The sequence below is a fragment of the Scardinius erythrophthalmus genome, assembly GCF_964197995.2.
Source record: "Scardinius erythrophthalmus genome assembly, chromosome: 19".
NCBI classification, from domain to species: Eukaryota; Metazoa; Chordata; class Actinopteri; order Cypriniformes; family Leuciscidae; genus Scardinius; species Scardinius erythrophthalmus.
Window position 1 is genome coordinate 12484104 of NC_138239.1, and position 16714 is coordinate 12500817.

Consider the following 16714-nt stretch of genomic DNA (forward strand, 5'->3'; position numbering starts at 1 on the left):
AGTGTAGCCCAAGCATCAGCATAAGTCTGGTCCATGTTGTATCTTAGTCTGGCTAAAAACTCAAACTTCCAGAATCGTATTTCTGTCTATCCTAAGGAACATAACAAAATCACCTATACACTGATTTGAAATTTGTGTGGTGCATGCTATCTTATAAAATTGGTGAATTTTATATATTTGTCTATCAAATATTGGTGAAATGCCTATAATAGTGTTATATTGTGAAAACTTGCATGTACTTGTAGTCTAACAGCATTCCCCACTATTGATGTTCAGTAAACTCGGCCCAGGCAATGGTCGAAATGTTCCGTACTTTTTTTTTGTAGTTAAGACTTAGTGTCTATACAGAAATTGACAAAAAAAAAAAAAAAACACACTTTGATATTCACTGGACTGGAGTAAATAGTTGTGTACAGTTGTGCTTGAATTAAACACTTATGTCTTTCAAAGAAATTTTGAGCAGAAATTTGCAAATCCAGCAATATTTCTTTATTGGATGTGCTCATTGTAGCAGAACAAAACGTTGTTTGTTCGTTTTTTTGCAGTACTAATAGAAACATCTGCACTTACACTGCCTAACTAATCTAATCTTTATAGACTAATTATAATATAATAAATAATATGAGTTTTAAGTTTTAGTAGACTTTTGGATTTAGACTTTAAACAGCCTGTGCTTACTTTCTTTAAACATATTTGATGTACATATTTATACATATTTTTTACTTATTTATATGATCATGTGCATCTGGTTAATACAGACCCTTTTTTTGTGCAAGATCTTTGATGCCAGTGTACTGGAAATAGGATGTTAGTTTGTGGTCAAATATATGAGGCTTGAAATTTCGCTAACTTGCCCATTTTAATGACCCATCTTGCCAGCTGCAGTCTGTTTGTATATTTAGCCAGTAAATCACATGATTTTGTCACATGACAATTTCCCCATTGGCTATATTGTTGTGATTGAGCTTTTGTCAGTCTTGACCTTTTAACCAATAGATGTCTTTACATAGATGTGGTCTCCGTCCCCTTTGTTGATAAAATTTGCCTTGTTGGTTTATTTTAAGTTTCCATACTTGAATCAATTAGATGAAAAGAAAACCATTGTATCAATCATGTCATTTATTATAACATCATGTGTTTGATTTGGCATGGTACTTTTTTGTACAGTGTTTTGCTCTTGTGCAGAATATGTACCATGACCAGTGATTGGTCAAGGAATTTATTTTTTAAGGAATCACTTGCAATTATATTGGTTTTAGATATTTTTTTTCATATGTTCGTACATGTTTATGTGTCATATGAATCACCCTGCATTCAAAAGATTCACAGATATTTCTGTAATGGCTTTTTAAAAGGGTATGACAAACTGATTGTTGTACAGCGTTTTTTTCGTGAACCTCAACATAATATTTTTTTTATCTGAACCTTAGTTACTGATATGTTTGTTCTAAATCCTGCTTCATGCCTTCCCATCTTCATTAGCATTCTGTCAGAGGCTTTTCCTGTTAACTCAAAACAGTTGACGCCATTGAAATCAAGGGAATATTTTATTGGAAGGAGAGGGTCATTTTAAGCCCCCTCAAACAGATGTGGTTTAAGTCCAGGACATGAGTAGTGTACATCAGCGATTGTGTAAGACCCTAAGTGTGGGTCAACTGGCAAAGAATATTCATTACTGAGCTGATTTTGGCACACTATAATGAGCTATTGCCATAATGAACTTTCATCAAATGCTTTTGTTTTAATAATGGATCAGACTGAGCTTGTCCTTTATTTCTTTAACTTTGTTATGGCAACCTCACTTAGTGTCTAGATTTTAAAATAAAATAAACAGCTTGTGCTAAAGTGCTTAAAAGAAAATGCTGCCCATCATACGAAAGGTTTTTGAAACAGCACTGTTGTTTTAGAAAGGCAAACTTCAGATCACTGAAGTAAAACTGTTTCAACAAAGTCCTATGGTAAACAAGAAATTGTATATAATTGATTTAATTAATATTAATGGGTCTTGCTAAATCTATAATTTTATGTTTTCATTTATTTTTTACATAAGTATAGTTGTGGGTGCTGATGAATGAATGTTAGCTGATAAAATAAGTGTTTTCTGACTGGTAAAATGCTCAGCACCATGCCCAGCTGTTTTGAATAAATGCTTCATTGATAAAAGACAAGAACTATGCATGACTTTGGCAAAACAAGGACTTTCTCTGATGATCTGGTCTGTTGTTGACCTTTTTTCTTCTTGTCTTTCCTCAGTTGTCAGGAGCAGTTGTGCTCTGTTGGAAAGAGCAGTAGAAGATCCAGTGCATCCAAATCCTCTCGACTACAGTCCAGTTGAACACACTGAACGTAAAGCTGATTATTTATTTGCTCCCTTTTCCTTCACCAGTTGTTTTGCAGTTGTTTTCTTCCTCTTTGTTTCACTAAATGTTCCTAAATGGAGTTTGTCATTGCAGTCACCACATTCAACTGAGAAGAAACATTGATCTGGTTAAGTATTCCACCCGCTCAGGGCATTTCTCAGTGAGATGTTTCAGTCGAATGTCAGAGCGGCTTTGTGGTTTCTTTGTGGTCTTTCTTCATCAATAAATAGCCTTACATGATTCCAAAGACAACTTGTCTGTGTCTTTCCACTGGAATGCCTGATGACAAACCGAAAGCCCTCAAGATATTCCTTCTCTAGTCCAAACTGACATACCCTTGCCTTAATTCTTTAATTTTATTATAAAGTTTTGCATTTTTGGATATATTTTAAAGCAGCAGGGAGTAAAAAAACAGTGTAATTTCATTTTTCTTGAGGGCATTCCAGCAATTTCTTCCCTAATCTGTTTACAACCAAGGCCACTTTTTCTTAACCCTTTTAATTACTGACAGATAATATTTGAAAGGTTAGTTGTAGGGGATTCTGCGTATATACTTTGTGTGTCTGTAGTTACGCTTTAGTGTCCAGTTCTCACTATTAACTATGTCTTTAGGTATTTAGGTATTAAATATATATATTTACAAATCAGCATTTTATAATGATTTCTGGAGGACTGCTGAAAATGCAGTCTATATTTTAGTCTAAATTTTACAGAAAGTTAATAGGAAATCAGGACAAACTTTCTGTATAATTTTATTTATTTAATATTTGTTAATATTAATATTACTATTACTATTATTTATCTAAATACTTTATAAGAGCACAATGTAGCTAAATAAAAAAAAATCCCTGCAAATTAATTATATGTAGGATTTGCATCACTTTGCAATTGCTGTGTTAAAATGTTTTGTGTTTCCATATAGTTGTCATATTCTGAGTTTGTTTTATTCATGTTTGTATTCTGTTTGATTTAGTTTTCCTCCTTTGTTCTAGTTTTTTTTTCATTGCTTCTTGGTTAATTGGTTATGTTCGTTCAGTTCCCTTCATGATCTGTTGCTATGGTTTCTCATTGTTTTAGTTCTCAGTTCAGGTGTTTCTCATTTGATTACCCTTGTTTGCCAGCTCTATTTATTCCTGCAGTTTCAGTTCTCTCATTGTCTGGTGTTAGTTGAAGATAGTCAAAGATAGTTGCAGATAGATGCATTTCAATATGTTAAGTTGTGTTATTGCATTTCCCCTGTGACTATTTGGATCATCTTTTCACACTCCGTCAAAACAGTCAGCCTCTGGAGCAGTATGTAGAGAAAGTCCTACAATGTTACCATCTGGTGAGCTGGAGCGCTCATATGCTCAAGGCCTGTTTTCGGGAGGATTCTTTCTCAGTTTCTTCCTTCCGGTAAATGTGGTACTTCCTTGGTTGATTATATTAACTATGTCCTCTGGTTGAATGGTTCAGATTTTGTTATTGAGGAAATAAATGAGGACAATACATTTTGTCATCCAATCCCATCCCAAAAACTTTTGAGCACTCCTGCTCACTCCATGCCTGTCCCTGAGCCCTCCACGGACCTTATAGTTTCTTCTCCCGAATCCGCTTTAGAGAGTGAACTTCCCAAGTCCATTCCAGTTAATGAAATTCCAGAAACCATTCCAGAGGGTAGAATCCCTGGGCCTGTTCCAGTGAGTGAAATTCCCGAGCCCGTTCCAGTGAGTGTCGTCCTGTCTGCCCTGGCGTGATCTAAGAGGTGGTCCTTTCCATGTATGTTGCAGCTATATGTGTGTCTGGGCCACACACACATCCCTCCAGTATTCTGGTCAGGAGCCCGCTCACCCCCCAGAGCTCAGCCAGGAGCCCACTCAAGCTTCAGAGCCCAGCTCTGTGTTCGCAGTGCAGTTGGATCCAGCAATCACTTAGTCAGATATAACATCTGCTCTGGTATTGACGGCAGTTGCTATTATGTGTGTTTGGGCAGCACAGATGCTCGTATTTTCTGCCAAAATTTTTTTGGCGGGATGGGGTAGGATGGCTATCCCCTCAGGGCCACTGAGGCCGTTCTGATCTCCAGTGTTCCTAACCCCTTCATCACTGCCACAAAGGCCGTTCCATGTCCCCTCATCACAACCACAGGGACCACCCCTGTATTATCGGTTCCTCCCAAGCTCCCTGACCTACAGTACCAGCACCTCCCTGGCTCCCTGTATTATCTGTTCCTCCCAAGTTCCGTGAACTACCAGAACCTCCTTGGCTCTCTGTATTATCTGTTCCTCCCAACCTCCCTGAACTACCAGAACCTCCCTGGTTCCCTGTATTGTTGGTGCCATCCTGGAGACTCACTAGTCTACACTGTAAAAATTAAAGGTGCCTGGAGGAACCTTTTGGGGTTCTTCACTTTGCCACACCGGCGGAACCGTCTGTAGATCCTCTAGGCACCCTTTAAAAAGGGGTGGTTCTCTGAGGAACCACACAGGTTTCCTGAGGAACTCTTATATGAAGCACTGTGTGGAACCACTGTGGGTGCCTCCAGGAACCAAATTTAATTTTTTTTTTTTTGTATTAAATTAATTTCATGGTGTTACTACGGTTACCATAAACTTCTATTATAATAAACAAACTGAACCAAATACAAAATAAGAATTGTTTATTACATATTTTAGATCCATTTTAATACATACACTTCAATGCACTTGGGGAAAAAAGCTAGTAATAGATTAATATCAATGAATACACAAAAAAAATTGTATAATACATAAGTAACATGAATAATCAACCATGTGTATACAATAGGCTACACAAGAAAAGACATCTCAACAAAATGCATAGAAAACAGATGTTCCATGTAATAAATCAATGTAAAAAATTAAAATTGACTAATTAAAAATGTCCATCTTCACTTAATTTTAAAACGTGTTTCAGTTCGCTTAAGTCTGACGCAACTGTTTCCAAGTCCAAAAGCTCTCTCAGATGCCAAAAACAAACAACAAACAGTGCTAATATGCACTCACTGTGCTGTAATATTCCTGAAAATTATGATCCTAACCTTTATCTCTATTCCGAAATCTCAGATGGTTAGTTATTCAGCTATTTTGAATCATAAAATGTTGAAGTCTGGGATGCCGTGAGACTGGAGACTGTAATGTACACTATGGCTTTTGAAAAGCTTAAATGTGACTTGAATCAACAGTTCCCATAAATGGTTGAGTATTCTCAATATCTCAATATTCTCAATATCTAGAAACAAGATAAAGCAAGTAGAAGTAGAGGCTTCGACCCGGAAACAGTATTCCTTATGTCACAACAAGCAGAAAATATTTTCCATTTGAACAGAGTTAAGGTGCAGTAAAATTAGCTTTTGTTCTGTGAATGTTCACTGGTGAATTCAGTCATTTCAATAAGAATCCACACGATCAGCAATTTTGTTTGGTGCTTCATACATAACATCGCTACACTGCTGACAATGGTCAATGGACCTTTTTGCCTGTGTAATTTCACGAAATTCACAAATGTGACCGCACCTTTACTCACTGCAACATAAAATGCAATCAATTATAAAATCTTCACAAGGGACATGTGAGGTACTTAACGAGTTAGAAAAGTGAAAAGGTGCATCAGCTTCATTTTCCGTGTGTTTTTCCTCTTCTCTGGAGGATGGTCCAGGCACTTCAGTGATTTTCAGGTCTACAGGAGGATTTTTATTCTTCTTCAAACTTGTATTTCAGCTTGCCGAGATCCCTGCAAAATACAAAATTTACTGTTAGTAATGTTATTAAAGTGATTGTTGTGAAATTTAAATAATTTCCTCAGCCTTGTGACGTTCCAGACCTGTTTGACTCTCTGTCTGTGGAACCCAAAAGCAGATCTCAGGCATAATGCAACCCCAGTCACCATTCACTTTCACTGCATGAAACACAAGCAGAAAAAAATTGTGTAAATCATTCATGAAACCATTCTTATGTACACTTGTCTAGTTCAATTCAATGCAACAATTTATATAAAAATGGTTAAGCTCCAAAAATGTCCCAGAAAAGATCCTAAAAATAATCAATGAATTCACAACTCATGTGTTATGGGTTGTGTTGTAAGTCTTATGAAGCCATTTAATAGCTTTTTCCTTTTTTTGTCGAAAAAGACCAAAGTTATAATTCAGGGTTCAAATGTCTTATATTCAAATGCATATGATTAAGGTATAGCCTATAAAAAATGCATAGCATTATTGGCTCCAAACCAGTGATATTACATGAATGTAACATGAATGAGATTTGAGAGCATGAGGGAAGAAGATTTTCAGAGAATAACTGATTAAAAAACACAAGTACACAGTCAAACAATACAATTGCACACAGAGAAAGTTCATAGTAATAAAGTACTTGCATGTGGTGCAGGTAACTTACTGTAATTCAATGTTGCCACTGAAACATTGTACTGGTTGTTCTGGGGAAACAAAATAACAAAGCTGATTATTCACAACATAGTATTTATTGACCACTAAATGGATTCAAAATGATATCTGAGAGAATGAGGGCACCTGTAGTAAGTAAAGTTAGGCTAAACAAAAACAGACCAAACTATATTAACCTGCTTTTGTTATTCATAACAAACGCCAATGACGACAGCAGGAATCAGCTAAATTAGTTAGGCTGTAAGTTATATCAGCAATTTGAAGACACAGTTGTACAGAATATGTTGAATTGAATGACTAACTTTAAATCAATCTAAGACAATAAGTCAATAATTTCAATTTGTTCATTAGATCAACGTAGTTTGCATCGCGGCTAAAACCTTCATACCAGATACTGTTCAATAAACCATAGCAATAAACGAGTGGTAAACACTGCAAAAACGTAGTAATGTATAATACATTTAGTTTATATATGTGTGTGTTTGAATATATAGTGAGTATTTATATTTCTTTGGCGAGTTTACAAACCTTGTAACGGAGAGCCGAACAAACGGCGGAAGATGCGGCAGGCGTTGATGAGGAGAGCCGTTACTTTCAAATTCGATGACGTAGATCAGCTGAGCTTTGTTGCGCGCGAGCAGCACGAGCATCACTGAAGCGACGACAGCAGAGGAATAGCAGCAGTTTCGTGACTGAATAAAACCTTTATCCTCCTGGTTCTTCTTCTTCAAATAATAATTTATGAAGAAGTAAAAAATATTATTTTATTACTATTATTTATTCAATAATAATTAATGCATTTTTTTAATTAATATTATTATTATTTAGTGTTGTTGTTTAAGGTTTAAATTAATCAATAAAATAGGCCTATATAAATAAATGTAAGCTACCCAGGTGAAAAAGACGTAGGCTACTGTTAAATGTATTAAAATGCATTAAAGTAGGTTATATTTGTATTGAAGGCCTACTAAAAACACACTCAAGTACATTTTTAATAGTAGCCTATACGTATTTTTCACCTGGGTATATATACTGAATCAAACTTAAGTAATAATAGGATAATAATAATATCATTCTGGCCTCACTGAACCACTGGGTTCCTCCAGATGCTGGCTTTAACATAAGAGATCCTCCAGGAACCACTTAAATGTTAAAAGATCTTCCAATAACCCTTTTTATCACATTCAAGTTCCTCTATTTTCCCCCAAAGCACTTCGAGGTCTCGTGGTAATGAAAAGGTGACTCCAGAACCTCTGAACTAAATACAAAGTGCTTAAAGGATCCCATAAGTTCCAGCAAGAACCTCAAATTTTGTCAATGCTCCTCCAGTAACCCTACTATAGGAGAAAGAGCTTTGAGGCACTTAAATTACATTTTTAAGTTCCTTGAGTATCCGACAGGATATTTGAGGCTCCTTTAGTTTTTACAGTGTACCTGTATAACCCTGGTCGCCTGTCTATCACCTGCCACAACTCCAGGACACCTGCCCTTTCCCTGGTTGGACACTTTTCCTTTGTTTTTGGCGCGGGGTCGCACCTTCTGTACCTAGTTTGTTGTCATTGCTTCTTAGTTAATTGGTTCTGTTTGTTCAGTTCCCTTCATGTTCTGTTGCTATAGTTACTCATTGATTTAGTACTCAGTTCAGCAGGTGTTCCTCATTTGATTACCCTTGTTTGCTAGCTCTTTTTAATCCTGTAGTTTCAGTACTCTCATTGTCTGGTGTTTGTCAAAGATAATCACATTTCATTGTGTTAAGTTGTTGTGTTATTGCATTTCCCCTGTGAATACTTGGATCTTAGTTTGTGGATTAAAGTTAACCCTCTTTGGACTCTAGTTTCCTGTGCCTTTTGTCTGAGTGTTCAACACAGCAGCGCCAGACAATAGTCTTATTCGGTGTTTATTACTCAACATTTGGCCAGATCTGCCTGCGTGTTGCTGATATATATGTTATTCTAACTTCAGTTCCACATACCCAGACATATTAATCTTTTCTCTATTTTGATTAGTATTTCTATTGCAGCTGATCCTGAATTTAAGTCATTATTTTGCCACCGAAGTGTGAGTTGTGACGTCCCTTTTACCCTCTGATAGTGTTACTTCATCCTTCCGCAGTTTCCTTCTGTGATTTTGAATCTCCATGTTCTTGGACGTTATCCAATCACAGCACTGGAGGGGACTGGTATGTTACATCACCACAGCAACACAGATCCAACAAATGGGGCGTCCAACCAATCAAAGATTATTCCACTGGGAAATCTGAAGGTATCAATGATAACTTCCATTCATTATATTTTAACACTCAATTCAGAACAAACAATGACTGGCAGACCCCATGCAGGAGCTCTGAATGAAGGCGTATATTTTGATAAAACGTTTACAACAGTTTCCTGTCTTTCAACAGGTCATTTTCTGTTACTAAAGCCCACCTCAACTCATTTTGCTGCTGGCAGATGTAGTTTCCACATGACCAGTCCTGTAGTGCTCAGCAGTGGGCCACTATGTCATCTTCGTCTCGCCTGTTTCCAACCGGAACCATTCACAGGAAACGTATCTGCCTTTGTGAAGCACACTGACAACTCCGTCATCAAACCAATAGCCCTTACAATCAAGGAACAAGGAACTAGCAGGTGAGATACAGCTTCAGTTTTCTATTTTAACATATTTTAAGATGTAATTGATTCCTTAAGGCAAAGCTTAACTTTCAGCATCATTACTCTAGTCTGTCCCATGATCCTTCAGAAATCATTTTAATATGCTGACTTGCTGCTTAAGGAACGTTTCTTATTATCAATGTTTAAAACAGTTGTGCTGTCCTGGTCTGTATTTTTGTGTAAACTGGGATGCATTTTTTCCCAAGAAGTTTAGTACAGAATTTATTTAAAACAGAATTCTTTTGTAACATTATAAATATATTTTCTGTCACATCAATTCAATGCATCCTTTCTGAATATTAATTTCTTTCAAAACAAAATCTCTGATCCCAAGTGTGTGTGTGTGTCATACAACAATATCTAAATGTCATGGTGATGTCGTGATGGATATATGATTGACAAATCATACAATGAGAACTGACATTTTGCAGAGCCTCTTCTGTAAGTAAATTAAAAAGCAATGACATATGCGCTTTACTTGCACAAAGAATAGTATAAAGCAGCATTCTGTACCCATAAGAATCCAATGCTAACCAAAAGACTTTTTGTTATGGAGATGTAGTTGGTATTGATTTTCTTATGCTGGGCACATCACGAACAAGATGGATGAAAGCATTTTGTTTCTAAAACTAGGACCTGATGTTTCTTTTGGCATAATTGGTTCCGACAGAAAGCTAGGAATAGATGGTGATGCAATGCAATTTGGCACGAGCTAGTACCTTCATGACGTAGCTAATATACTTTTACTTTCTGCGTTTGGCTATGTGGATCTGAGCCTAATAGAGGTTACGCCATGGAATGTGGTGTATTATACAAATCAGTCATATACCTAATAATCCCATCCGACTCAGAGATTCATGTTTGGTACACAATGCATTAGCTCTCCACTGTGTACTTAAGCTCCTGTACATTTAGTGAAGCACTCTCACATGCAGCTGTGAAACTCAGGTATGAATTTTTGACATGTAATAGGAGTTCCACAATGCCAGCTTTTCTCTTGTAGTTCTTTAGCTCAATACTTTGTGTTGATCTGATGTTCATTTTCTGTAAGCGGTAATGTTAAGAATGAAACAAATATGTAAAACTGTCAAAATTAAACTCTTATCACTTCAGAATATTAGACGCGGTTGTCTCAGTGTTGAAAATGTATTCTTAGATGTTAGGTCATCTGTTATATCTCTAACACTGTTCTTAGAACATTTTCCTAACATTCACATTAAGGTAACATTCACATTAAGTCGAAGTTTTAAGGGGCCGTTCACACAGAATGCGTTTTTACATGTCAGTGAGCTATTTTCCATAGTCAACTGGCTATGTTTAACCGCAAAAATGCATTCTCTGTGAATGACCGTTAAGACTGTTTTCTTTTTCTTTTTTTCTTTTCTTGATTATTCTAATTCTCTGGTAAAGTTTGCACAATATTCTGACCTTGAACATGGTGCTATGGAATCAATAAACTAAAATACAATGCTAGTACACTATGGTATATTCTATGCTTCCAAACATAGCCTCGCTTTTCTATCAAATATATAGTTGATTCTGACCTCTGAACATTACAGAGCTTAAAAGCAGGGTTAATCTGCAATTACAAGCATTTTTTTTTTCAGCAGATGTGCAGATATTTTCTCTGGAGCCCCGCACATGACACGCGGGGTAAAAAATATGTATATTGTGGCCACGAATTAACAATTTTACTAATTCGTTCCCTCGTTTTAAGTAAACCGTGCGCATGATGTAATAATGCATGCCCTTGATTAACTAAATATTTTAGTTACCTTGTTTTAGTTGAATCAAAGTGAGGGAACGAATAAGTTCAACTTGGCCACAATTTACTAATACGAGAGAACCAATTCTTAATTTGTGGGAACTCGTTTATCTAAAATTGAATGATTGTGAAAAAAAGCATTTCCTTTTTTGTGGCCCAGGCCACGGTGGGAGGTGCTGGAGGCTGTGATTGGTCAGTTAGATGAGCCCTTCCAGGTGACAGTGCAGTACTCTTCCTGTAGCAGCCATGAAGTCGGATTTCTGGCATTTGATTCGCTGGAGCTGAAGAACTGTGACATGATGGGTAACAGCTCATTAATTGTTCTCTAATATTATTCAACTCAAACGTGTGTTAGAGTCACTGCACGTTTTGCTTGCACGTAGGCCGTCTGTAGAGCATTTCTACTTTATCACTATGATATGGAAACTGTTTAATGTGCCCATAGCGTTTTTTTAATTATTCATATTCAGTTTTGAATATTTTTAAAGTATTCAAATGACTGCACTGGTTATTGTTGTTCTATCCTTATGTGGCACTTTTGAACAAAATAATGATGGTTTTCTGTGTTTTTCTGCAGGAGATGATTATTTGAATTTGGGTTCAGATTGTGAAAAATACTCATCACTTCATTGTCCTTCTGGAGGCTGCATTGAGAAACGAAGAGTGTGTGATTTTCATACTGACTGTCCACAAGGAGAAGATGAGGGCTTAATATGCAGTGAGTAAAATGAAAGATTTTAAATATTTTATATGAAGATGCGTATCAGGCTGTCAGTAATTTTGAACACGACACTCAAAATTTGAGCCTCTTTCACAGTTTTATGCATTTTCTGTTACTCACATCAGACAAATTAGTTTGTGCAGAGCTCTTAAGTCTTTTAAAAAGACCATATTTCATTTTTTTTTGTGTGATTTCAAATGTAGAGAACTGGCTGCATCCCACCAGTCCATTAATTTAATTTATGATAATCGAAACATTTCTTTGAAAGGTGGCCTTTAAGCCATAAATCCTTGTAAGATTTGTGAGATCATTCTTGCCAATCTGCATTTCGTTGAGAGTGCTCAAAAGTATGAACAGCAGTGTGACAGGGCGATATAAGAGGGTGCCGCTGGCTGTGTGTCACTCAGCTGTATTAAATCTTACGGCCATGATACATTTCTAATCCTTTCCCTGGAGGCGTTGGATTAGCAAACCTGCTCTGTCAAAGTTTTCCACTGAGTAAAGAAGTACACAATGGACCTGAAATGCATTTGTGTGTGCTTCCCTCTTGGAAAAATATTTGCATATTTATTGATTTATTTAATCTTCATTAACATTTATACAATGCTTAGATGATTTATAATTATCTGTGTACAAAGAACTTGTAGATGTATTGTAATATTTGGCACACAGCACTTATAATCCACAAAGATAAAAAGAGCAAGAGCAAAGACTCTTAAAAGTAATCTAAATGTACAGAGTCTATTCAAAATTTAAGATTTATCTGATACACACATTGCATAAACATTCAGTTAATTATTCTAGAGTTAACAAAAGAACACTCATTTCACCTGCTCAAAAACAGCTCTGTTTTCAGCACGCCGTTTCAGTGCATGTGTCTTTAAATGATAATGAGCTTTGCTCACCCCGCCCCTCTGTTCTGTGCGTACACCGTTTCTAACACAATAACCACGCGTTGTTCATTATAAACGTCGGATTATGAATTATATTGAGAACGTCGTACATAGAAAACATGCCGTAATGTAACCGGAGTGTAAACCTTAGATGCATTCATCATGAAGCGTGCAGCAAGGTTTGCAAATTTGCAAAGATTAATATAAATATTAATATAAAGGTAAATAAAACATCACACTCACTTCTGGAGGTTCAGCAGGAACACGTTGGTACCGATCCATTTTTTCTCGTTTGTAAAGCTGTCTGGTGTGAAATGATTCACGCAAACAGGAAAGCGCAGACGATCGTGGGGAATCCCGGTGAGGGAATCCCCCCGTCAATCCTTTGGGCATATCCCTTCAAAAACAAAACTCAGCTACTGCATCTTCAACGGCTCGGATTTAGGAACATCCAAATGACTGCTGTGTTCCTTATTACACCAAAGAACAATTGCAGATGCCATTCTGCTCATAGACAGCGCTCCAGTGAGGGTATCAACAATGACGCGCGGACTATGATTGACAGCTCGCTCACGAGCGAGGGCGGGACTGTGTTGAAACGCTGCAGCTGTCAATCACAATCGTGGGAGGGGCGTCCGACCGTGTGACGTCACACGGTCGAACAGCTTGATTTCAGAGAGGATCAAACATATAAGGAGATTAAAAAAAAAACACTGGATGGATTTTTATCATTTTATGATGGTTGTGTACAGGCACTGCCAACACACATTTCAGTACAATCAACTTGTAAAAGTGCATGTACCATTATATGACCCCTTTAAGGATCTAAGCTCATGGTCTATAGCCAGGGCCGGATTAACAATTTCCTGTGCCCTGGGCAACAAGACTCAAGATCATTTTCTTAGACATGTTAATTTACTCAAGGCTACCAGGAAAGCTGTATAGCTGTAAAGTCAGTATTGACATAAGGAACCTTCTGCAAGCTTTGGAATTTGAAAACGTCTGTTTTTAAATGTTAAAAGTAATTTTACAAATTATAGACTACGTTTAACACAGTTGGTGGAATTGGCAGACGTTCCCTTAAGCATCGTGCGCTGTGGAAATGCGTCAAAGCATTCTCAGGTATAATTATGCAGCATTAATGCACGAATGATTTTGAACGAATATTTCATCATGTCGATATACAATGGTCACATAATGTTAAAACTAATCTTGCTATTGATATCTTTGTTAGACTACCAACCCTATAGAACAAATGTCCGGCTAATATCGAAACTGAAACGAACTTTACCGCGCTCAAACAGCGGGAGTGCATTTCATGAATTAGTAATCGCTGGCGTTCAGCGGGGAGGGAGGAAAGTCGCGTGAACCCGCGTAGATGCACTTTATGCAGTGAAGAAGATCGTAAAGAGTTTGATAACTTTATTAAATTTCTGTGTATTTCCTACGTAGTTAGGGGGGTTCGGGGGCATGCTCCCCCTTGAAAATTAGAATTTCTCTGACCTACATATGTGCAATTTAGGACTTTTGAAGGCCAAAAAATTATAAGAAATTGGCTAGCTTTAAAACCTTGTCATTAGATTATTTGTCTGCTCTCTCCTCATCTTCATATTTCTTATTCTCTCAGTATTCTTATACTGGCCTATTTCTACCTCTCCTAAAGCTGAACTTTGACTGATAGTCTTTTCATTTTCGTCTGTGTCAGTGACGAAAGTAAACATAGGCTCAACTGATATTTATACGTTTTATGAATCATTTTCTTAGACATGTTAATTTACTCAAGGCTACCAGGAAAGCTGTATAGCTGTAAAGTCAGTATTGACATAAGGAACCTTCTGCAAGCTTTGGAATTTGAAAACGTCTGTTTTTAAATGTTAAAAGTAATTTTACAAATTATAGACTACGTTTAACACAGTTGGTGGAATTGGCAGACGTTCCCTTAAGCATCGTGCGCTGTGGAAATGCGTCAAAGCATTCTCAGGTATAATTATGCAGCATTAATGCACGAATGATTTTGAACGAATATTTCATCATGTCGATATACAATGGTCACATAATGTTAAAACTAATCTTGCTATTGATATCTTTGTTAGACTACCAACCCTATAGAACAAATGTCCGGCTAATATCGAAACTGAAACGAACTTTACCGCGCTCAAACAGCGGGAGTGCATTTCATGAATTAGTAATCGCTGGCGTTCAGCGGGGAGGGAGGAAAGTCGCGTGAACCCGCGTAGATGCACTTTATGCAGTGAAGAAGATCGTAAAGAGTTTGATAACTTTATTAAATTTCTGTGTATTTCCTACGTAGTTAGGGGGGTTCGGGGGCATGCTCCCCCTTGAAAATTAGAATTTCTCTGACCTACATATGTGCAATTTAGGACTTTTGAAGGCCAAAAAATTATAAGAAATTGGCTAGCTTTAAAACCTTGTCATTAGATTATTTGTCTGCTCTCTCCTCATCTTCATATTTCTTATTCTCTCAGTATTCTTATACTGGCCTATTTCTACCTCTCCTAAAGCTGAACTTTGACTGATAGTCTTTTCATTTTCGTCTGTGTCAGTGACGAAAGTAAACATAGGCTCAACTGATATTTATACGTTTTATGAATCATTTTCTTAGACATGTTAATTTACTCAAGGCTACCAGGAAAGCTGTATAGCTGTAAAGTCAGTATTGACATTAGGAACCTTCTGCAAGCTTTGGAATTTGAAAACGTCTGTTTTTAAATGTTAAAAGTAATTTTACAAATTATAGACTACGTTTAACGCAGTTGGTGGAATTGGCAGACGTTCCCTTAAGCATCGTGCGCTGTGGAAATGCGTCAAAGCATTCTCAGGTATAATTATGCAGCATTAATGCACGAATGATTTTGAACGAATATTTCATCATGTCGATATACAATGGTCACATAATGTTAAAACTAATCTTGCTATTGATATCTTTGTTAGACTACCAACCCTATAGAACAAATGTCCGGCTAATATCGAAACTGAAACGAACTTTACCGCGCTCAAACAGCGGGAGTGCATTTCATGAATTAGTAATCGCTGGCTTTCAGCGGGGAGGGAGGAAAGTCGCGTGAACCCGCGTAGATGCACTTTATGCAGTGAAGAAGATCGTAAAGAGTTTGATAACTTTATTAAATTTCTGTGTATTTCCTACCTGTCAGGGCCCCCTAGATGTCATGGGCCCCTGGGCAAGTGCCCAGTTGCCCTAATGGTTAATCCGGCCCTGTCTATAGCGCACGGCGCAAGTGCACTTAGGACATGTCCAAATCCACTTTTGCTAGTTTAACGCTTCGGCGTGCCCGGCTCATTATTCTCTTAATGAGTAATGGGTGTGTTTTGGGTGTAATTTAAAAAAAAAAAAAAAAGTGTTATTTCCCATTCCCTTTAAAAGCCAGTTGCGAGGTTAAAGCGCACATTAAGCATTGTGTACACCCGTTGTGGACCCGTCTATAGGCGCACATTAATAACGCGCTCTTTAAATAACAAAACAAAAATTGACTTTAGACCAGGTTTCAGTTGGTCAAAGGCACAATCTATTTCAGTTGCCTCAATTGCAACGTGCCAACAATGCGCCTGAACACATCTCATTTTTAGACCAGCACGCACATGGGCGCACAAATGGGCGCAAATGCATTTGCTATTTAAACAACGTGACGCAGGACGTGAAAATGATAACTGCGTCAGGCTGAAACTTGCAAAAAACACTTGCGTCGCGCTTGGCTCTGCATTGCACCGGGTGTATGATAGGGCCTTGAGTATCATAATACATGTCAACCGAAGCCATACGCTAAATTATGTACCCTGCTCACTTTACGACTTAAAATTATCTAGAATATTTTGAAAATATTTGTTACAGAATGTTGAACACATTTACAATTTATTATTGATTTAATTTATATAGTTTATATAGTCTATG

General features: G+C 37.1%; 1 protein-coding gene across 5 annotated transcripts in view; it reads left to right on the forward strand.

Moving 5' to 3' along the window:
- The window catches only part of ltk (leukocyte receptor tyrosine kinase), a 54083-nt gene that overhangs the window by 11832 nt on the left and 25537 nt on the right, over nt 1-16714 (forward strand). For 2 of the 5 annotated variants that reach the window (XM_081347220.1, XM_081347221.1), the window contains exons 2-6: nt 2254-2346; nt 8869-9018; nt 9158-9383; nt 11333-11475; nt 11750-11890. In XM_081347220.1, the coding sequence (XP_081203346.1) occupies nt 2254-2346; nt 8869-9018; nt 9158-9383; nt 11333-11475; nt 11750-11890 (753 nt within the window). Of the gene's footprint in view, nt 1-2253; nt 2347-8868; nt 9019-9157; nt 9384-11332; nt 11476-11749; nt 11891-16714 lie in introns of those variants that run through there. The other 3 variants (XM_081347222.1, XM_081347224.1, XM_081347223.1) reach the window with 2 other exon arrangements.